Source organism: Abramis brama (genome assembly GCF_963993115.1).
Source record: "Abramis brama genome assembly, chromosome: 3".
NCBI classification, from domain to species: domain Eukaryota; kingdom Metazoa; phylum Chordata; class Actinopteri; order Cypriniformes; family Leuciscidae; genus Abramis; species Abramis brama.
The window spans coordinates 37,568,025-37,592,812 of NC_139965.1; the positions used below are offsets into that span (position 1 = coordinate 37,568,025).

General features: G+C 37.4%; 1 protein-coding gene across 1 annotated transcript in view; it reads right to left on the minus strand.

Annotated features, from left to right (window-relative positions):
- LOC311079590 (neural-cadherin) overlaps positions 1 to 24,788 on the minus strand; it is a 263,223-nt gene that overhangs the window by 92,661 nt on the left and 145,774 nt on the right. Inside the window, exons 7-15 of the mRNA XM_084109162.1 lie at positions 19,540 to 19,682; positions 15,162 to 15,334; positions 12,090 to 12,258; positions 11,029 to 11,199; positions 9,291 to 9,463; positions 7,859 to 8,026; positions 6,005 to 6,254; positions 3,406 to 3,533; positions 1,473 to 1,659 (exon numbers count right to left, since the gene is read on the minus strand). Of these exons, the coding sequence (XP_083965288.1) occupies positions 1,473 to 1,659; positions 3,406 to 3,533; positions 6,005 to 6,254; positions 7,859 to 8,026; positions 9,291 to 9,463; positions 11,029 to 11,199; positions 12,090 to 12,258; positions 15,162 to 15,334; positions 19,540 to 19,682 (1,562 nt within the window). The remainder of the gene's footprint in view (positions 1 to 1,472; positions 1,660 to 3,405; positions 3,534 to 6,004; positions 6,255 to 7,858; positions 8,027 to 9,290; positions 9,464 to 11,028; positions 11,200 to 12,089; positions 12,259 to 15,161; positions 15,335 to 19,539; positions 19,683 to 24,788) is intronic.

The following is a 24,788-nucleotide window of genomic DNA, read 5'->3' on the forward strand; positions in this document are numbered from 1 at the left end:
AACTCGAACATGAACACAAATATGATGAAGGAACAGGAGTATTTTAATATAAGTTTCGGGCAACAGGCCTCTTTAACCAGTGTTATCGCAATAATGTATTGGCAGCGGCTGTTTGTACTAAGTGCAAATTGCGATGGATGTTATTTACACTAAGTGAAAATAGCAACAAGGTTATATTTACACTAAGTGAAAATAGCATATTTTCTTAGCGATATATGCTATTTACACTAAGTTCAAGTAGCAAAATATTCTATTTACACTATAAATAGCAGTATTTTCTTTGCAATAAGTGTAAATAGCAGTTATGCTATTTATACTTATTAATAGAGGCAGATACTATTCGCAGGTATGCCATAATAACAGAGTGTAAATTATTATATTTAATTATTAAATGGATGCCTCCCTATAAAGCCCTTCCTAAACCTACCCCTAACCATAACTGATAAACACTTTATTATTTAACACACGTTTGACACTTTATTTCCACTTTTCGAATATTTTCTTCATTTATATTGAAAATAAATGCCTTACTGATCTGATATGTGATGGGAAAAAGGCAAAAGGCGGATTTGAACTTGGGTCAATTTGCATCAAAACTTTCTGCCACGCACCTTTCTCCTAAACCATTGCTTCTGTTGGCAATCCAGCGGCTTCCATAGTTTTGTCTGGCCTAACCAGAAGCCAGTGGGTGGAGTTAGTGGAAATAGCCTCTGCCAACAAGGCGGGCTATTTGCACTTAGTGTAAATAGACACTCCGTAAGTTATTTATTGCAAAAATGTCAAAAGCGAAACCAAAAGCAGTCCAAATGATGATGTATTGTAGTCGCAGTTCTCTTTGGTGGTATATAATAGCTTTATGTGAGGTACAGAGCACAATTTAAGTTAATCGCTGAAAATGTTACCAAGATCCACTTGGTGAAGGCACAGATTTCTCATTCAAATGCACATCACCCAAAACGCCAATGAGCGTTTGATATCGCTGTCGTAAAATGTGTCGTAAAGCCCCTTGAGGCGGCAATTTTTTTTATTTATAATGAGCGTGGGATTTGAACGGGATTAACAGTCAGTGCAGAGAATGGAGATGAAAATCGCTGAAAAAAGACTTAAATTTGGGTCTGGTCCTCACAATCACATGTATTCTAAAGATTTGGATTACAGTACATGAATAAAATTAATTACTTTTGTAAATTTCTTTTGCATTTTTGCCATATTTTATGGTTCTATTGTCTATAACTGAGAAAACACCTTTTGTGTCCCATAGCAAACAAAATAAATATTACATGAAAAATAATGATTAAACGACTACAGATATGTTATTAATGTAAAGGTTTTAAAGTTGTGTCTTGTTTATAATCCTTCAAAACAAGCATGCATCAAAAAAAAAAAAAAAAAAAAAAGTTTAATAAATGCGACTGAAAACAATGTCATTGATATGACAACTGAATACAATAGACATATTAGGCATGTTGTACCTGAGTTGGGCTGTCCATGCTTCCCTGGCCTGGCTGATTCCCAGCCATCTACTGACTTCACTTCCAAAAGGTAGGATCCCTTGGTCTCACGGTCAAACACAGCCTCCGTAAAGATGGTGCCCAGCTCAGGATCAATGCGGAAATACTGATAGTCTCCACTTCGGTCATTCAGTAGAGAGTATGAAATCTGACACACACACACACACACACACACACACACACACACACACACACACACACAAGAAATGGGGGTTAGAAGAAATGACATTAAGAGGAGAATTAGTGTGCCACCTGTCACAGAACAGTTAACAGGCTTGTGTGAAAAGTGCATTAATAATTGTCTTCCTGTGTACATGTTACAGCCTTTGTCTGTGCATATGTGTGTTTAAGAGAACTCCAGAGTACCTATCTAAGCCCATGTAATTAAACAATCCAGCTTTTTCCTAATCATTTATTCACACAGCACTCTGAGCTAACGCTGAGACCTCCTGTTGCTTGTTCTGCCAGTAATGCCTCTCACGCACATTGGCAATTTCCCAGCAGGTAAAGCAGAAATCAGGGCCATTCAAGTTAAGAATAATGAAGTTGATCTAGATAGCCAAAACCGTTGAATTGATGAAGAAGTGCCAACTGCTGTTTCAACAAGCCCCAAACAACAATTATCATACAAGCTGTTCTGAACGGCCACACTAAACCAGCATGATGTGGATATTAAATGATGCCCTGCCGGCCGCATTAGAGCCGAGAACTCAAATAAGAGGCTGAATTAAATGTAAACGGCATAATAAAATGATTGCAGGGGTCAGGTTAATAAAACATGCAACAAACCCCATCTGGCACAAAAGGGGCTGTGTGTGTGTTGGGTTGTAAGAGAGAAAGAATGATATTATCTATCTATCTATCTATCTATCTATCTATCTATCTATCTATCTATCTATCTATCTATCTATCTATCTATCTCTCTCTCTCTCTCTCTCTCTCTCTCTCTCTCTCTCTCTCTCTCTCTCTCTCTCTATATATATATATATATAATGATATATGTGAATGATAAATGGCATAATTTCAATTCAGTATCAATTCAGAGGGCTGTTGAAAGGTCCCTTATAAGGAAGAAAGGGAAGAAAAATACTAACACAACCTTTCATCACACCCTTTTGAATCAGCCAACAGAACACACTACCTTAAAATAAAAAAATAGCTTTCATTCAGCAAGAACGTGTTAAATTGATCAAGTGATTGATCAGGTATAAAACTATGTTACAAAACATATCCCAAGTAAATGCTGTTCTTTTGAAGATTATATTCATCAAAAAATCCTAAAAAAAAGCACAACTGTTTTCAATATTGATAATAATAAGAAATGTTTCTTGAGCAGCAAATCAGCATATTAGAATGATTTCTGAAGGATCATGTGACACTGACGACTAGAGTAATGATGCTGAAAATACAGCTTTGCATCACAGGAATAAATTACATTTAAAAAAATTAAAATAGAAAACAGTTATTCTAAATAACATCTCAGAATATTGCTGTTTTACTGATTTTTTTTATAAACTGCAGCCTTTATGAACATAAAAGACGTTTTTCAAATCTCTGAACAGAATGTATGCAGTACAGAATGTTATTTATGTAAACAATAAATAAATCTAAGACGTACAGTATATCATGTTTGCCCTCCCACTGAAACATGACACAAATAATGCAGAGAAACAGTAGACAGTGTTTTATCAGTATAAATAAGCAAGTTTTGGAGGTCATAGTGTGATACAGTGAGTGTATAGATTATTCTATTCATCCTGATTCTATTCATCCTAATTTTACAGCTCTTTCAACAGTGAGCATAATGCTTAGTATAGTGTGTATACATACAGTGTTTATAGATTCAAATACAGAGGGTGACTAGCTAATTCAATAGAAAAACACAATTTCATACCTTCCCATTTAGCCCCAGGTCAAGATCATTGGCTGACACCTGGAGAACTGGAGTCCCAATTTCCACCCCTTCAGTCACAGATGCCTCGTATATGGAGGAGGTGAAGAACGGGACGTTGTCATTGACATCTGTGAATAACAGACAGCCACACGGTCACATTATAATTAAAACATCTCCATATCGGTGGGCCCAGGTTGAATACCTTTAAAAAAACTAAACAGACAAACAGAACTTTTCATCAGTTTTCTTTGGTTGTTGCATAAAGAAACTTTTTTCGATGGCTTTATTGTAGGTCTGTTAAACACTGATATGAATCTTAGGCTCTCTGTCATTCAAAGAAACTGAATAATGTGGCCTTGGTTGCAGAGAACGGCAGTATTCATGCAAATAAAAAAAAAATATATATATATATATTTTTTTTTTTTTTTTTTTTTTTGTTGTTGTTGTTGTGCAGCATTAACACAACAGTTTGGCATCTTAAACATGTGGAGATTCAGCCACCTGACTATGAAAGTGCAGAAATATCATTTGGTAGCTTGAGGGAAATTAAAACTCTGGCTTTCCATCAGAACAAATCAGACTTATCTAAACTCTGACATTATGTCTTATCTAAGCCTTATTACATTAGTGGATTCTGTCTGTTCAAGAGGAAATTAATACCAAGACTACTCTTCTAAAAAGTGCTTCTCTCAGTACCAGAAGGGACATGAGGACATTGGAATTTAGGGTAAGATCTTTAATGGGTTCAATGATTCCAGACACTAATCACCATCTGATGCACTTTGAGGTTTTAATTTTCTATCAGCCAAAGCCGTAAACCATGAATTAAACAGGAAGGCCAAATCCATTACAACCTCTTCCCTCCAGCACTCCCTCGTTTTGCGCTCTCTCTCTCTCTCTCTCTCTCTCTCTCTCTCTCTCTCTCTCTCAAACACGGCACTGGCTGTACTCTTAAATGGAGCAAGAAGCACTGGTGTAAATAAGTCAGAAAGAACAGAACAGATTAATTATTTGTCAGTGGCTTATGCTGAACAATAGTGTCATGGAACTGATCCTGATCAGGTGCAAGTGTCCTGCTCCTACAACTCCAGATGCATTAACATACATCTTTTAAGTACTATAACTGTAGCTAGATCATTATAAAGAAGCAGTCATAACTAGGGGAGAGCACAGGGTTCATCCATGAAGAGAGAGCTAGATTAACACTGCGGGGCAAACTCTGTAAATTACAGGGGGATGTGGTAAGACTTCCTGCAGTGGAAGAGATGAACACAGAGGAATACTTAAGTAGAGGCGAACAGGGTGGGATGAAATAAAGGCTATTACAGAGTTATGTAGCCTATATATATATAGGACACATTCTGCAGTGATCAGAACTTAAGAGCATGAACGGATTACGAAAAGAAATTAACAAGTAAAAGGACAAGGAACTGGAATTAAAACAAGAGATAGATTAAAAGCTGTCATTTTAAATGTATAAAGATATAAAGACACTTCCTTGTAAATTGTTTTGATGTGAAATAAGAAAGTTCCTTTAAGAAATATACATGGTTTGTAAACAAGCTTGTAAACCAACACCACCACAGGAACTACACCCACAGTTCACTGTTAATTTGAATCAGTTGAAAACGCCCTCCGGAGATTCAAAACGCAAAACGGGGTCGGCAGCGTTTCTAAACTTCTCCGTTTTAGGTCTTCGTTTTTGCCGTTTTAGTCTGGACGGGAGGTGCAAACGTAGCAAGAGGTCTCTGTTTCTAAACGAAAACACAGTAGTGTGGATGGGGCCTAACAGCAAATTGTATAGATGTAATGTTTATATGTACTCTAAAATCTGCAATTCTGAGAAAATATCCACTTGCGTCGCATGTATTCTGAATATTATCTCTAAGCATGCGAAGAGCTGCATTTCATGTACACGCTACCCTTTGGATTGCATTATAATCAACACTGTGCATTTATTTAAGTTCTGCCGGATACATCAAAGCCATGTTGAGATGTTTCTGGTCAATGTAATATCTACATTATGTCCTTTATTAGTATTAGAGTGTAATATAGCTGTTTGTGAATGTAAAAGGTCTGCAATTTTTTTAAAGATCAAAGTGCATGACATATTAAAGATTCTGAACTGCCTGAAACGAGTCATCAGCAATTCCAGTCTCATTTCCTGTTATAAACCCTACGTCACCATTATAAAAATTCAACCATGCATAACCTCCATAGGTTTGCAACACATTTTCATAATGCCAGCTCATGGTCTTCAGCAGTGTAGGCTCTCGTAAAGGAGGGGTTTAGAGAGGCTGAATCTTCAAACAAATCGTTTTCAGACTCTGAGAAATGAGGCGATGCACAATGTATATTATGAGAAAATAAAAGTTTTTTTTTGCTTCTTTTTTTTTCACCATAGATGCATGTGAACCTATTGTAGGAGACCTCCAAAACAAAACGAGGAACCTTTAAAATAGCACAATAGGGGCACCAGGGAATGTTTGTCATTCTGGTTGACATACATACTAATACACTGCACATATACACTGCCATTAATTAATAAGTGTAACATGTTTCTCATGACAACCTCTCATATACTGTAGATGACCTTTACCTGTGATGTTTATGTGAACAGTGGTGAAGGCCGCCAGGGGTACAGGAGCCACGTTCTGAGCTCGAACCCTGAGCATGAAGTTGCGTGTGGTCTCATAGTCCAGGGGCTCTGCAACAAGAATAGAGGCGGAGCCATCTTCACGATTCGGTGTAAGGTAGAAACGAACAGGCATGTTGCTCTCTGGCACCAATCCATCCTCCAAGTTATAAGTCACCCTCGGATCACCCAGCGGAGAAGTGGCCTTGATAGTCTGACAGGGGAGAATTGGTTTAATATTCATATCTACAGTACCCGTTCAAAAGTGTGTGGTCAGAAATATTTGAAAGAATGAATCAGGTTTTTTTCAGCAAGGATACATTAAATTCATCAAAATCGACAGTAATGACTTTTACACTGTTACAAAAAAGTAATATTCGAAATCAGTTCTGTTTTTTTGAACGTTTTATTCATCAAAGAATCCAGAGTTATTTTAGTAGTCATAGTTATTTAAAATTGTAATAATATTTCACAATATTATTGTTTTACAGTATTTTTTCTCAAATAAATTCAGACTTGTTGAGCATAAGAGGTTTTTTCGACCACAAACTTTTGAACAGTAGCCAATTTCATATATAATATTCATATATTTTATAATATTTCATATATTCATATAACTATACTAGCCTATTTAAAAATAATAATACTAAGCAATGTTAAAAAAAACACACATTTCAGCTGAACAAAGCAGGTTGATCTGCATCTTAAACATCAAAGGCTTCTCTTTCTGTCCTAAGAGAATTTAGTCGCTGTCTTTAAATATAACAATTGTGAAACTCTCTGTTAATAGGGCAACTGTAAAGAAATCACCAGATCAATTAAAGACTTCCTATACCAACAAGAACACAAATAACATTTAAATACAAGATCAATTAGGAGAACAGCAAGCTTTATCTCAGAACAGTTTTCTATTTTTGTCTTATTTCTTTCTTTTTTTTTTCTTTTTTTTTGTCCTTTGTTTGTTTATGCTTCTCTTCATAAAATGCTCATCTGCCTTAATAATGGATTTAATGACAATAAATGTATTCCAGGAAATTCAGCAAATTAATACTTTCAGTGCATTTGTAACCAAATGAAAATGGAAAAAAAAAGGAAATGTCCATAAATTATCCAATGACTCAGTGATTGGCTGACTTCCTAAATAGCGCATTTAATGAAGCAGCATCCTTAAAATTTGAAGCAGAGAATCAGATGATTCATGCTAGGGATACAGAAGCTCTGGCAGAAGAAAATAGAAAATCCTACAGCATTTTACCATTAGTTTTAAATGGACTATGTGAGTGTGTGTACATGTGTGACTGTGTGTACTTGTGGATGTGTTTTGTGACAGGCTGTGTGAAGACTGTGTGGTCGAGCAGAAAGCACAAACTGTCAGTTGTAACCGCCAGTACATGACAGTAAAGTCGACAGTGTCTGGGAACTCAAGCCCCTCAAGGAATACCCATAACCTTATTGTGGGATTAAAACCTATCCACATCCATCATAGTATTCCTTCAATGCACACATAACAGACATAGTAATTAATGGAGTGCCTCACAGGTGTGCCTCAAAGGCCAAAGTAATAAATCACTTAGTAGAAGCTATATGTTTATTTTGCCTCTTGGCTTTGGTCCTGCATTCATAGTATATTTAGCATTGGTGAAATCTACATCTTATGTAATAAATATCTGTGGAATCACTGAAATTCATAGCTTTTTACCCTGTATGGTTTTGATCCTGTTATTAATTGAAGTAAAAAGAAGGCATAAATCTGCATAACTGACATATCTGTAGAGCTCTAGTAGATTATAAGTGTTCAGCGTTATGTTAAGTACATACCACAACTGGAGTGTCTCTGACAGTGTTTTCAGGTATGACGACCTCATATTTGTCTTTCTCCCACTGTGGAGGCTGATTCTTCACATTAGTGATTGTGACTGCCAGCTCGACTGAACTGCTCCGATTCCCTCCATCTGTAGCGATGATCTGCCTGCTGATGTAGGTCCTCTGGAAACAATCAAACACATTTATTGATGATCATGTCAAATACAATGTAAAATTGGAAAAATGTAAATATACTAAGACAAGGGTTTTCAAACTGGAGCCCAGGGGGGTTATTGCTGCTCTCCCTGCTCTTATCCATGCTAGGCTGCATGGATGCGCAGGGAGTTCTTGCCCTGAACAGAACCATACCGCCAATTCAAACTGTATGCTAACTGTCAATCGTATTTGACGATAGTGGTCCTGACAGAATTGCTGTTTCAAAGTGTATAAAAACAGAAATCATGAGATTAACAGTAGTTTTTTTTTTCTTTCTTTTTTTTTTCTATTGACAGTCACTAGATCTTAACTAAAATACACACTCACAAAGCTGCCTTCATTTATTTTTAAGAAGTGGGTCCTCCGGAAAGAAAATCAGAATATCCTTGGCATCCAAAAATTTAAACAATCCCAGTTGTACGACACCAAAGATGACCTTTAAATGGAACTGTGTCAACACAACAGATAGATACATCATTGTATTTGTTGTCATCTCACTGCAGATGCATACATCTGCTTCGAAAAAGCAGGCTGTCTGCATGTAGAATGATGTGAAATGACAGCTAAACAATTTTCGCCCACTCTCTGTAATCGCACAAAGAATGTATACAAACGCTCAAACGCAGAGAAACAAAAAGTCACCATATGCACCATCTGACACAAGATCTTGGTAGTCATACAGTTACAAAGGTCTTTTGTCAAAGGTGGTCCGATATCAGTGGCATTCAAACCGAAACACCTACTCTCACACACACAAACACCCATCAATAACCATTATTAATGCTTAAACAAGTCTTTTGTATGTCAGTGCAAGGTTATTTCAGATATCAACTTTACAGAAACAAGCAGAATCCCAAAAATACCTTGTTACCATCGTTATATCATCTGAGCGGAGTGCTGTGAGAAACTCATGGACCTGCTAAATCATTCACAATGCGGCATCTTAAAACTTCACACAGGAACTATATAAAATTCATGTTGCAAATGCAATTTTGGATTTCTTTCCACACACCTCAAACTCCTGCCCTCTATGAGGGTTTAATGATGAATCATTCTGCTGGAAAGTATTCCTGAGAAAGCTCAAGTCTGAAACTTGCTTTTTAAAACTCTTCGACTGTGGAGCACCCACACACATTCACACAGGTGAACTCAAAATCACTTTACATTTGAACCATGAGGACTTCACTCGGTTCAATCTGAGCCCAAGCTGGCTTTTTGGAGCAGGACTGACCTGAGAGATAGGCTGGTTAACATAGATCCAGCCAGTGAGTGGATTGACTCGCAGATACTCCGGCTGCTCCTCGGACATGGAGTAAGTGATGGCCGCATTAGTGCTGTAATCATCATCGTGTGCAGCCACTCGCAGAAAACTGGTACCAATCATGGTGTCCTCGCGCAAAAAGTCTGTTAGAGGGAAGACACAGATTATTTAACATGCACTGGAAACACTGTTCTGCTGGTGCGAAGACGAAAAGCTTTGATAACTGTCATATCCACCAATCCTATCTTTGAAATTGCATATGAAATACACTTTGATCAATATGAACCAAAATAATCATAAATTAATCAATCAGTTTCATATATAATTCTGTGATGTAGTGTTAGGAATATGTAAGGAAAATGACTTTTTCGATCAACCAGCTTCATCAGAAAGATCATGCTGGTCGACCAACAACAGAAGTTAGTCCACCACCTAAAACTTCTTGTGAAAGTTTAGAATTAATGTCTTACTACAAGTTAGTTATCTATTTTTTACATTTCTTTAAGATGGGTCTGACATTAAGTCAGATACAAAAAAAACTATTTTGAATCTAAAAAAACAAAAAAATGATTTCCATTCCGCTAACTTCTAGCTGGTCCAACTAGTTCTTAAGACACTTAAGAACTATAATAAGATAGTTCACCCAAAACTGAAAACTGTCATCATTTACTCACCTTCATGTTGTTCCAAACTCATAAGACTTCGAAAACTCTTCAAAACACAAATGAAGTTATATATTAATTGAAACCTGAGTGGTTTCTATCCCTTCATTGAAAACAAAACTTAAAAAAGGTGTCATAAAACAAATCCATATGACTTTATCGCTTTAATCAAAGTCTTATTGAGAGATACAATCACTTTATATGATAAAGAGATTTAATTTAGGCTTTTATTTACATATAAATACACATACATAGAGACTATCACATATGGTAAACACGAAAGCTCATGCATGCAAACCTCACTGGTTTTTGATGCATCACTTTCATTTTTACCATACTGTATGTGTTTGTGTCGAAACATATAAAGCAATCCTATCTTTTCAGAAGACTTGGAATAAAGCACTCCATTCATATGGATTCATTTTTTACAATGCCTTTACAAACTTTTTGAATCTTTTGGTTACCTGAACTTTCAAAAGAAGAACAGAAACTAAGTTTAATTTAAAATATCTTAATTTGTTTTTTAAAGATTAAATAAAGCCTTTTGAGTCTGGAAGGAAATGAGGTTGAGTAAATGTTGACAGAATTAAAAATGTTTGGTGACCTATTCTTTAACATAGTGGCCTTGTTTATGCAACTGTGTCCAGATACTATATAATAAACCCCTCAAGTGCCATAGGGAAAAGCATGAGTTGTGCATAAGAATTCTGAATTTAATGAAAATGGAAGGCATGTGTTTTAGTTTTATACTCTTCAGCTACAATGCGTTGAAAGAAATCTGATCTGAAGTGTTCTGAACAGAGATAACTTTTTAGTGGTTGTGTTTTGTGAATGACTGTCACGTCTTATTTTCATATTTGATGTGGACATTCTTTCTTTTCTTTCTTTTTTTTGCTGGAATCTTCCCATAAAGCACCTGGCTAGAAAACGGAAGCTTGGAACAACATGGATATGTAACTATACTTAGTGCCTATACTTATTAGCCCTGTACAATTCAAGAGGTATGAAACATAAAAGATGCTGAAAAGAAGTTGCTTATTACTCACATTCGTAGCGCAAGTTCTCAAATTTGGGGTTATTGTCATTTTCGTCAAGGATCAGAATGTTGAGTTGGCAGATGCCTATGAGGGGGTCCGCCGCTTGGTCCGTGGCCGTCACCGTTACTGCATACTCCCTTTGCCTCTCCCGATCAAACTTCATAGCAGTTACGATAACACCTGAAATAGTACCTCTGTTACCATGGAGATTCTGTTCACCAATAGACTCTATTCTATTATTATAAAAAAATAAAAAAATAAATCCACAGTCCTACAGATAATTCAATATAGTTGCCTTTATTATGCGTCACAGAAAGGCTACATCTCCATTTATTATGTGTCACAGTAAGGCTACATCTCCATTTAATCTTATATAATAAAGAACAAAATTTGAAATCAAGCAAAAAACATTACTTAGACGCACAGAAGTATTGTGAGAAATATTCTTTCATTTTTGTACTTTGAGTTCAGAGAGTCAAATCTCTCAACAGTTCCCCAATTGCATTTGAGAAGTCATTGCAAACGTGCCGCAAGTTTCTCCCACTGCAAACCATTCCTATTTTCTCTCTTTATTCTCCTCCATAAAAGACACAATGATTGATGTCCAATGAACAGTTCCATTTCATAAAGCATTCCATTTCTTTAAGAAGGGGGCTTGACATGACACATTTAAATACTGTCTTTTCTCTCTCTTTGAGAGTAGGCATGTTTTGAAAGGCTATGATTAAAGTGAATTAAACTCAAGTTAGAATTCATGAAAATACTTCAAGGTAGACAGACAGACAGACAGAGGGAGAGAGAGGGAGAGAGAGAGAGAGAGAGAGAGAGAGAGAGAAGGAGACAAGATGATGATGATGCCATTAAAAGAGAGTGCTTAATGAGACATATTTAAAAAAGGTTGTGTTAACTAGTTACCCCATCAAAAAAAAAAAGTTCAATTTTAAATCCAGTGACTTATCTCAAATGACATCCGATGACAATGGAGTCATCTACTTTCATGCTCTTAGTACAGTAATTGGGTATACACTGAACCATGAATGAGCATTGAATAAGTGTGCTTGAATCGTTACCCGTTTCTGGTTCAATGCTGAAGGCAGGAATAGTGCTGTCTTTATGCATGAAACCATACGTGACTTTTCCATTAGCTCCTTCATCAGCATCATCTGCATGGACCTGCAGCACAAATGTTCCTGCTGGCTTATTTTCCAGAACTGAAGCCTTCTCCTTATACTCTGCACACTGTGAGAGGAAAAGAAAGAAAGACAAACAAACAGTTAAAGAAAAGGGTAAACAAAACATAATAAGGCTGTTTACACTATTAAGATTTCTCCCAACGGACCAGATCACAAGTGGCCAGCTGAGATGCATTACTGTTTACACCTGGTGGAAATATGCGTCTCAAATGCATCTCCAGTCAAAATTTGGCAACAGACTTTTAAAAGCAGGATCTCTGAGGGCCACTGTGTTACTTATCTCTTTGGTTATGTTGAGATTCATCTCTGTTTTATAATTGAAGCGCCCTTGAATCAATTCCATCCCACTGAATCTGTGGAGACGTCTGGAATAAGCCTTGATAATTCAGCCATGCTCCACCACCCACACACCTTCTTTATCCTCGCATGTGTGTGTGAGTGTGCGTAATCGCAAAAAAACAAAGCGCTGCCTCTCCATTACTTTGCTCAGCTTAGGATAGCTGAGGTTAGATGTGACTCTGGGAAAACAAATACAATAAATAAATCAGTTTAAAACACAAGGCGAAAATTCCCAAATCAGTCCAACAGCTTCTCCTTTGATGGCCACTTCTGACACCTAATTAATAACAAGGGACCCGGTCCTGTCTGTGATGGTCTTTCATCCTGCAGCTACTGTAGCTAAAGCCCGGCGCCTAACTCTGTGTTGTTCAATCAGTAAGGTGAGCGTGAAATCCCATAAGGTCGGAAGTGGAAACATCAAGCACCGTAGCACTCGGGAGTCCATCTCACTGACCTCCTGAAACCTGGCAATAAAACACACATGCTGTGGGTCTACAATTAAGATAACTTCTCAGTGGAGATCCACGGCCTCTGATGTTCACAGATCCACGGGAACGGTTTGATATTTCAGAACACAGAAATGACGGGGGAATGGGAAAGCGGTTCAGGTGGGAGTTTTATAAAACAAACAACAATGAAATTCACTTCTTAGTCACAACTCTTTTCAATCCTTAAAAAGATCATACAAAGGTATTCTAGGAAGCTAGAAAGGCAGGAAAAAATAGAAAGCATGCAAAGAATAGAATGAGTACAAAAACAGAATGGGGTTAAAATATCTGAAGCTGAACAATGGCATTATATACATAAATTATTTATTTATTTTGTTTTGAGAAGTCTAGCTATGAGGTCTTTCAGCAGAGCAAGAACTGCCACTTTAGCTTCCCCGCGCTGGCTCAAAAACTAAAGAGATGTCTTGCATCTCAGTGGACGCTAATTTACTTCACACCCTGCCAAGAGAAACTCAAACAAAATTCTCCACAGACCTGAACAGAAGTTTTAAAGTACTAAACATCGGCCCATGGCCAAGCATCACCTCACTTCACTGTGCAGCCTGGGGAGATTAAATATCCTCTAAATATCTCCAGTGTTGCACTCAACCAATATTTACCGGAGACATCAAGAAGCAAGCAGACCCATAATGATTCAGCACATATTTCAAACACTTAATTAAAACAGTCTGATCAAGCAGCAGCCCATGTTGCCCTGCTAATAATATCTCATGAGGAAAAAGAAAAAAAGGGGAGTGGATAAAATGGAAAGTAAAGAGGCACAAAATACATAGAGTGAATATGCAAGAGAGGGAGAAAAGACAAAAACTCTGTTCCAAAACCTACAGACCAAGAGAGACAGCATTTGAAGGTGTCATAGTCGGGTTCCTGATGCAAAGGTTGTTCAAAAGAAAGACAGCTTCTCTATGCAGGGCCTAAAAATAACTTTTTTTCCCATACCTGCGGCAATGGCTGGTGACTTAAGAAAATTTACCAGCCACAAAACTGATTTAGCAAAAACAAGCAGTTGTAACACCAACATTTTTAGATATCAGTGAAAAAATCACAATTCTCTATTCCAATTTTGATACCACAGTTAAAACTACTAGCTTAACTATTATAAATAAATAAAAATATTAAAGACAAGTAACAGTAGAGTCATTGAATAAAGTCATCAAATGTAAAATGATACTGGATAGTCTTAACTGTATAAACATTGTTTAATCCTTATTGAAGATAAGTGAGTGATTTTTTTCTATGTCTTTTGTTGTTTGATTAACACTAAAAACACAGACAGCAGGAGGATTATAAGGACAAGATTTCACACTAATGTGCAGATCCAATGTACTGATACTGTTGCAGGTGTTGTCTTTCTACTTTCTACTATTTACATTCACTTAAGCCATAACTGACTATGTTTACTAGGATACTTGCGGGGGCAGGCTTTTTTGACATAATTTTGTGTGAATTTGTCCGTTCAAGTGCAAGATGATGTAAATGAGAGCTCTATTCATTATTTGCACAGCTTTCTGAGCGCGTGCTTCGGATGCGTGCACACATGACTTTCCACACAGGGTGCGAGTAACGGATTGAGTTCCCTTTTGCGTCTTCTTGCGCTTGAATATTTAAATTGGCAAGGCTTAAACTTGAGCGTCGTTCATGTTTGTTCACAGTCATGGGCTCATAACATTGCACTGTTAGAATTCATAAACATTTTACTGGCCAACTGGCGATTTACACCGTTTTATTTACTTGCCAACAGCCATTTTTACTTGCACTTGGTGAGTGTTAATTTTAGGTCCTGTGTTTTATGTGTGTGTGTGTATATACCATAGCTTTTTCATTTATATATTATTTATATCATTAGAATTTAGATTTTGTATATATAAATATACAAGACAGATATTACATGAAACAAATAATGCTGTATGAATGAATTATCTTTTCAGTATATATTTTAAGTATAGTATTGCTAAAATATTATTTCAATGTAACTTAAAACTTTGTGTGATGACGGACGGACGGACAGATGGATAATTTGATAACTGGTGAATAAACAGAAATGCATAGGAATGATATACAGACATGTATACAACAAATAGATTATTAATATGCACTGTACCTTTTCAAACACAGGCTTGTTGTTGTTTACATCGTCAACTCCTACAATGACTTGGGCAATGGCGGAGAGTGACTGCGGCCCACCGGAGGCGTTATCATCTGTTGCTGTTACGTTCAGGATGTACTTTACTCCCTGAAGTCTAGGAGATGGGCTGGAGCGGAGACGGATCAATCCTGTGTGGGGTGACAGTCAAACATTTATAGCAACATTTAATTGGCCATTACACTCATCTAAAAACCCCTTAAACCGCATTCAACCTCAGTGCCTCCACTGAATTAGCAATTGATTCCTCGTTAGTTCGACGTAGTATTAATACCATTTCATCTGAATAGATAGAACGTTTATTAGAGAGTCTGATATGCCAGATCTGAGCAGTGTTCTTTGCATACAATGCTGCATTTCACAAACTAATATTGACTCTCGTTTTATACAGTATGAGAAGAAAAATCATGTAAATGCCATGAAACTAAAATATACATGGACCCATGAAGACTAATCTTTGAGCGCTCATTCATAATGCAGATAATAGGCTGTATCTGACCTTTAAGGCAATGATGAGTATATTTGCCATTCCTGAGGTTTGTACTATGCAAAATTCCTGTATATATTGGATGTTTTTATGGATGTTTACATTGGATGAATGTATATGTTTTTGTGAATGTGCCAGGGAAACCGTTATGCTTCATACATTGTGTCTTATCTGCGGAGACAGCCGGTGTCAGCTCCTACGTGACCCTCTGCGGTACACCATGCAGTGCCATCTCTTTCAGGAGAGCGCATTAGACTCTGCTGCATTCAGCTCTGCATTCATAATCTGAAGAGCTAGATGACTGCTATCTTCAGCTAGCAGCAAAGGGACATTAAAGAAACCAGCACATCAACTGACACAGAATTGGCAAGAGAGAAATCACATGTACCCTGGTTTCTTGAATTGATTCTAATGCACAACACTAGTCCTTTTGTGGCACAACTCAGGGGAAAAAGAACATGTAATCAATTCTAATTCAATCTGAACACCCCTAGCCTCACCACCTCTCCATCCAAATGTTAGTGGGGGCTGAAATGAATGAGGAGAGAAAGAGAGAGAGAGAGAGAGAGAGAGAGAGAGAGAGAGAGAGAGAGAGAGAGAGAGAGAGAGAGAGAGAGAGTGAGAGAGAAAGAGAGAGAGAGTGTGTGTATTTTGTGCCATGAGGAGTCTTGTCACAGGTTCTAACTCTATTCTCTCGACAGTTGTATTAACTGCAGGGTATGAGAGCCACAGGCTAATCTGTTGAGTCTCTGCTAACGTTTCTCCAAACCAATGTTTCAAACCACACCGAGGCATTACTACGGTATGCATCACCGCCAGTGATTTTAAACAAAATTAAACAAAGTGCTTGAGCCAGGATTATAAATATTGACAAACTGGCGGCTTAAGCAACAGAAATTTCAGTAATGATCCGGGTGAGATTTATCTGTCCTTGAGCTGGAAGTGTCTATTACGATTAGTATGTAGTACACTGCGGGAGTCTAGAACAGGACACAGATGGAAGAGGCAGCCAGCACATATCAGTGCACATCAAACATAGAGAAGATGTTTCTCCAGGGGCATGACAAGCAAATGTCTCCATACATGAGAGTGAGGGGCATGCCACTGGCCCGCTCTTTACGCCAGTTTACATCACTGTCATGCCTCACTGTGAGCTAGAGCAAACCACATCCATTTTTTGCACAAAATAAATAAAAGTAAATTAAACTCTTGTTAGAACACCTTAACCTACATTAGCCAGTCTAAAATAACTTTTTCGAATGCATAGGCTACTTAAAAAAAAATACAGGCTCATTGGAAAAACGTGCCTCTACCTACATTTTAGCAAAACTCAAAACACATAACAATACATAGAAATCACTGCAGTTTCTAGCAAATAAACAAAATAAATAAATCATTAATTCATTAAGAAGACAAAAGCAAGTGCGGATCTTCTGTTTTTCATTTGAAAGTATTGCAATTTCTACTAATTCTACCTTTTTTGATTAGGTAACTAAATATACAAAACTAATTCCCACAGAGTGACAGTATGTTTGTATCTATATTCACATAAAGAAAATCTCTTTTTATGGATTGCTGGACACATTCAGAGCATCCTTAATTACACAATTTATCAGCTTTTGCACAATGTTAACAGCCTGTCAGCCAAATATCTTTTCTGGCAGTCTTTTCTTTTTTGAAATGCATTTCTCCATTGCCAGGCATTAGGAGGATGGAACGTTGTTTAACACCAGGCCTTTTAGCAGAACAAAGAACTAAGGAAAAATCAAAACACTACAAATAACAAAGGAACATAAAAACGCTTGACAGGTGCCGTGTGCTGCCGATGAGTTGGCATATTATCAGAGTAAACATTACGCTGCCATGCCGGTATCCTTCATGGACCGGATGCGGTCTATGTATTTATGTATTTAATACAAAAGGCCTGATCATCTTATTGACTTTGCTGTTTGAATCCTAAAAGGCGTATTAAATCAGCCAGAGCGCATTCCTTTGTGAGTTACAGTAAATTAACAACGAGCACCAAGTGTCTAGGCCCTGCTTCGCCCCAACAAAAACAACCTAATGGAGGAGAGGCTCTAATGAATGATAGAGGGAATTTCACAAGAGACGGAGATCTGACGAGCCGCAGAAGGGGCAATAAAGGAACGCTTTGATCTTTAGAGGAGAGAATGGAGAAAACACGCAGGGAATGGAATCGACAGCGACACTCTTCAAGGAAGTGCGGTGCTTCCAGTGAAGCGGTACATGTTTGAATCACCTGAATGGAGCACTAAATTGAAGCACTGTGAACGTAAGCAGCAAACGTATTTTGTGATGAGGACCAGTGAAGTCCGTATCTTAGGACCGATCTTCTTCAATCAAAATGCAATCCATCAAAACATGTCTAGCTAGGTGTCTAGGTGTGTGTGGCAATTAAGTCGTGAGCTGTTTAGAAAATGCTGTTACTTTGAGGATTTAAAGAATTTGTATTTAGTTGACAAAAATATTATATTTACTGAGCCATTACTAAATTTCTTCAGAACTTCGGGAGATAACCAGATATTACATTTTCATGTTAGTTCATATAAATGTGCCAATGCCCAGGGAAAAGCTCTGTAATCATCAAGGAACACAAAGTGTCTGATCTGTACACACCTTTCATATAAAGTACAGAATGATAATCAAATACAAATCTTACCAACTATTGGCTACTTTGATAATTGTGACTAATTATTGCGACCATTTCTTTTCTCTAAATTGTTTGTCTTCCTTTAATATATATGTATTTTTTTTTTTCTTGAGGCAGAAACAGAACTTCATATTAACATTTACATCCTTGTGTTAGTGCTTTTTAGTAAAGCATTGAACAATTTAAAAAAAAAAGAAACACTTTACAATAATTATCTCTTCTTAATTAGACAGAGGCTAATTTTGTATTTGTAAAAGCAGCAATGACTTGTTTGTTCGTCGTTGCACTAGTGATGACTTTAAAAGAAAAAGAAAATATGATTAATGGTAATCATGCATGGCTACTTTTCAGCTTATTTGAAATGTAACTGATACAGTAAAGTTTGTACGTTTGGCTCACTATTAAGTACTTTAAGTTATGGAGGATCTAAAACCTCACAATACTTGACTGTTCAAACAGATATTGCTGTTGATTTCACTCGCACTCTCCGTCATTCTGGATTTCACTGTTTACCAGATGTTCACAGCAATCATTACGTCTTCAATAAACCTTAAGCATCCTTCAGATTACAGTAATCTTTTTACAGTCGGAATGGTTAACACATATGCCCACATCGTATGTGATGTTAAACCCCATCCCAACCACTTCCACATCACTTCTACATTTATATCCCACTATATTGTTCATTCTACAAAAAAAAAAAAATCCTTCTATTGTTATCGGAGTGTTTGTGCAGCATTGGACGTGTGATTGCGTCTTAGTGGGAAAACTGAAAGTCCAACACAAGTCTGAGTATGGCCTGTACCACTCATGTCTCTTTTCATGTCTCTTTCTACTCTCCTCTCCAATAAAGGCATAAAAAGCCCATACATTAAATAAACAGAAAATACTTCTTAGGTATTTAAATTATGTCTAAGTTAAAAGAAGGAAAAGCCCCTTTGTTTGAATAGCTGCCTTGCTGTGATCATCCTAGCGTGAAAGTACATGCAATTATTAATTAATAATAATAGTTAAACTACTAATGCACAATATGATGCAATGTAATGTAAAGAGTTTGAAAGAAACCACTGAATTAAGGCTTTTCTACTGGAGTGTTCCTTAGTGAATGTTCACGAAGCGTGAAACGGCCATCAGAGAGATCAAGAACTTAAAAAACAAATTTGAAAATGATGTCTCACCTTTCTGGCTGTCGATGACAAAGTTGCCCTCCTCATTGCCTGCTGTAATTTTGTATGTGATCCCATCTCCATCTGGGTCCTTGGCCAGCACTGTTGCGATCAGGGTGTTGGGCCCTGCGTCCTCGGAGACAAAGGTCCGATACCTGTTTTTGAACACACATACATTTCTCTCAATATATCTTCTGTGTTAAAACACAACAATACCATGTAGTCATTACAACCAAACAAACACATTACGGTCTCTATGTTTAATGAATGCAATAGCAATTTCGAATGAGACATGGTTGTTGTGTACAGGGAGGCAACCTACAATACTGCTGCAAGTAATCATGCTTGTGATCATCATTATACATGTTTACCAAGGATTTGTTGACTAATAGGATTGAAAGCAGGGTACTAGTACACAGCAAAAGTAAAAACAAAATGTAGGTGGTATGAATAGCAAAATAGAAGAAAAAAAAGTCACAGACACAAGCAAAATCACACAGGAAAGAGAATCAAACAGAATTCAGTATGCAAATACTATGATGACGTCCTCATCTGGTTACATTTAAAATTCTGGAGATTTTTTTTTAATGCCATTCAGTTATTTGTGAAAACTTTAATATTACATTTCTTTAAAATGACTTTAAAATAAGTGTAAACATATCATTTTTGTTCGAAAAGTAAATAAATTAAAATAAATTGAACAATTTTGAAAGAAAAGGAAATGCCTGTAAGAACTGAAAATAAAAATAGCTGGAAGATTGCAAGAAACTGCCATAAAGAAATACATTTCTATTTGTATTTAAAGGCAAAATAAGTAAGATTTTTGGATAACAAAAAAACTAAAAAAAACTAGAACAATGTTATATATTTTGTTTACAACAATGTTTAAATCTAGAGAAATCAGCTATTTTAACCAGTGTAACAGCACATGTCATTGTGTTGCCTGTCAATGACATCATATCCACCTTACCCTCAATTTCCAGTTTTACTTCCAGCTTTAATATATTAAGTGTTTTATTAGACAGGTGAGCAACTGTTTGGATACCTTTATCGACAGAAAACTAATATTGTTATATAGTTCAACACGGTTAGTCTTATTGTTTGAATCTCTTATTTTCTTGATTTACCGCAAATAAGATGTTTGTACAATGCATCAAAGACAACAGTATTCTGTCAAGTGGCTAACATAGCATAATCAGAAAGAGCTTTATTTGTACTAACAGTAATGCAATATATTGTTGACAATGTTAAGTTTCTTTTCAATATGCCGATAAAAAATACTGCAGGCATTCTTCAGGTCTTTATCACTTTATTAAAATTAAGCAAAACAAAAGGACAAATGTTAAATTTCACATTCGTCACATTTGAGAGCTTGCAGCGGGAATCTTTTAAGTGAGAACAAGAATTTTAAAGCTTACAGAATTCCGTACGTTGACCACCCGCACAGTCTACTGGGATTTCAAACGGTCTGCATTCAATGCATCCTCGATATCAAGAACACATCCGGGTACTTTCAAACATCCTCTGTGCTTGTGTTCTTGAGTATTGGAATTGAACTTCAATGGTTGATGATGACGTAGTACGAGAACACAAGGACGCAAGATTGCTTAAGTACGCATATGGAGAAACAGCCTTTCATACTGTGCCTTTAACCCCTTGAAATGTCATATCTGGTAAATATGATCAGAAGTTCTTCCCTCTGGAAAATGAAAAAAAAAAGGATTTGCATCTGTTCACTACTGACCTTTACAATATGCTACACATTATCTGTGCATGTGAGAAAATGATTCAAATCGAGTTAAAGTGATCAGATGCAGTATGTTCGAATAGAAAGCTATGTTTGAATTGTGTTTAAGAAGACCAGCAAGGCGTCGTAATGAAGCTTGTAACAGCAAGAGCCTTAAGATGAGAATGACCTGAAGAGGCAGACAGCTCTGACTGTGTCACTGCTTCAGAGACTCAAATCTCTGGCCTCCAGCAGTAAACGCACACACAAACAAAATACAGACACATACTCACACATGGACAATTTTTATTTTTACACAAAATCCATTATTATTTAGTGAGTATAACAAAGAACGAGTGGGAGTGAGTGAGTAAGACCACCCCTCCAATGTTCAGTAATAGATTTCCCTCCAAAAAAGAAACAGTTGAACCAGCTTGCTCTAGGGGCTGTTAGCAGACAAAGCCAACACATTTCATGCTAAGCCTTTCTTGCCAAAACCACGCTCACACTTCATCACATATGAAACAATGCTGTCAATGGAACAGCACCTCGTGGCGACAAGACAAACAGTTCCTCCACATCTGCACAGCATGCTGTTGTTTGAAAAGAGAGAGACAGTACTGACAGACTGCAATATACTTCCATACTCCCAACCACCATTTGTTATTATTCAGTTGCAAAGATTTCATTTAAGTCACATGGGCTGCACACTGATGAACCGCTTGTTGAGACATTTCCTTTTGATCTGAGAGGGACATTGATGGTCCATCAGAGCAGCTAAAGGTCAACTGTCCTGATGACAGATTGACAATGTGTTCTGGATTCAGTCGGTTCAGGAATGAATCTTGAGCTTCTTTTGCAAAAAAACAAAACGACAACTGTTGCATGTGTGCAGGCTGTAAATACATCTATGATACTTCAAAATGGAATGAGAGCCAGTTCAGCTGAATCTGTTCATAAATAAATGAATAGTCAACGCCACTGAGGCATCCAAAGGTAGAACTTCTGTAAGACTTAAGCAAAAGAGTCTGGTAAACAAGTTAGCTTTAAGCTCTATAGCCAACAAGCATCCATTTTTCTGAACTTGAATGTTTGGGCTAAAAGGATAGATCCCCCAGAACAAAACTTCTGTCATGATTTACTTGCCCTCATGTCATTCCAAAGGGCTGCCAAGCTGCAAAACAGTGCATAAAAAAAAAAAAGAATATTAAAAATTGCTCCATATGAAGTCTTCTGAAGCCATTTGTGTCATGCATGTACCACGGTCATCAGTAAAGATGCCTAATTCTTGAACGATTCTTTCAGAATCAAATCTTTCATACGAATCAGTTGATCCAGTTCAACAAACACGTCTGAATGATTCATTTACAAATTTAATCTTGTTTTTGAGTTAATTTCAATGATTCAGCTCACTGGAGGGAAAGATCATACAGGAAAAAGTTTCCATCCAATCTGCAAACTAAATGTATGCACAAATACTGGAAAATACAATTTGCAAATAAAGCAGTGTTTCCATCTAATGCATTTAAGAGAACAAAATGTTTTATTAATTGTAATAAACTGCTTGCAACTACGCTTGCTAGGTTAAGGCAAAGTCACTTTTTTGATGTGCATATAGGTATTTATTCAGTAATGTATTTCCATCAATCTTTATGTGTATGCCTTCTTACAGAATCATAAATAAGAAAAATCATCAAGTGAGAGTATGCATTCTTTAAGCACATCTCTGAAGTTTTATTTTGACATCTTGCAAGGATGTGGGAGAATTTTTATGCAGTATCTCAAAATTTGCATACATGGATGGGGTCCCAATAATCGGAGACAAAACGTTTGGATTCAGAAGACTCATTTGGACTACTTTTAAGACTCTTTTTATGGAGCCTCTGAAGTCTTTCTGAAGCTTGAAAACTCATTCATCCTACAGTAAATGCATGGCAAAAGCAATCAGCGCCTTCTTCAAAACATCTCCTTTTGTGTTCCACTGAAGAAAGTAAGCCATAGTGGTTTGAAACGACATGACAGTGAATGAATGATGACATTTGACTTTCCATCAGAACAAGTTTAGACCAACAGAAAACGGGACTTTATAGAAAAGAACAACATTATCAGTCTCTGTCAATCTGACTGAGGGACCAGATATGGAAGTGAAAGAGACGCAGAATTTGCCAAAAAGAGGAAGACGGATTGAAGGCTGCAGAGATGGAAATCCAACAGAAAGATCGAAACAAGAAGATGAGGAGGAATGAAAGCTCAAGAGTGATGAGAAGACACCAATCAGAGGACAGGAAGTGACAGATATATAGAGAGACAGAATGACAGAGGGTAAGAGAGCTTGCGCCCATCATCCCACTCTGTGTAGGGCTGATTGATGGCTAACAGAGTGAAGGTGACATGCGTTACATGTCGGTGATTTATGCCATTCAGGGAGACACCATTGCTTGCACTTTTTTACCGTCATTGCACTCTGGCACTGACACACGCGTGACATCCGTGACCTGTAATCTGTTTGAAGACTCAAAGATCTGAGATCGCTTGCACACACAAAAACACACACACAAACAAACAGAGAACCTTCCCCGAGAGAAACACACAAACCAGCTCAAGCAACCCCAGACACACACACACACATCCAGAGATATAACTCAAAGGGTTTGTATTCAGATGTTCAGATGTAGCTCTGGAGATCTGTTAAGCACAGCCTTTGAGAAAACCTGTCACGGACTTACCATAAAAAAATGCCTTGCTTACGTCTCCCTTTCTAAGTCATTGCCATGGCAACAGTGCAGGTGATGGGTCTTATGACAGTGACTGACAGCTCATAGAGGACAGCGCTCTGCCACTTTGTTTGAAGCGCATAAACCAATCAGACAAGCGAAATGCGGCTCGTCCACATTCACTGTATACATCCGCTCATTATGTCAGCTATCAATCAGATGACAACATTTCAGTTGCTGAAGCCTGGAAAGACATGCATCAATGCAACCAAACAAAGGCAATGAGCAAACGCCAATGATTACAAAAGAACAATGACGATGCGCTCTTAATCATTTTCACCCAAATTTCCAGCATCACATAAAGCACAACTACGAGGACTGACTGTTTCACCCCTCATTACCATGTCCCGTGCATGGCAAGGAAAGCCTGGGCCAGTGCGTAATAAACATCACTCAATCCATATTACTCTTTGTCCTTGGTCAGGTTGGTGCCATTGGACAGATCTGGTAATGATGTACTGTGCAAACGCTATGGCATGAGTGACAAGGCTCATTTTCAGGCGAACTGAAGGAGCCCGACGCCTTGAAGCGGGCAAATTAGTCTGCCCAAATGGAACAAACAGCAGTGACAGACATTGCAATTTACTCAATTACAGGCCAGACACATATAGGCTATCCTGTGCACAGAAATGATGGAGGATAGAGAGATTGAGTCTTTTCTGATTGAGGAAAGGGGGGGTTTTGAAAGGGACTAAAAGTTTGAGAGATAATTTAAGGTGAAGGGAGGGGGGAAATACATACAGGGACATCTTGGGGGACTG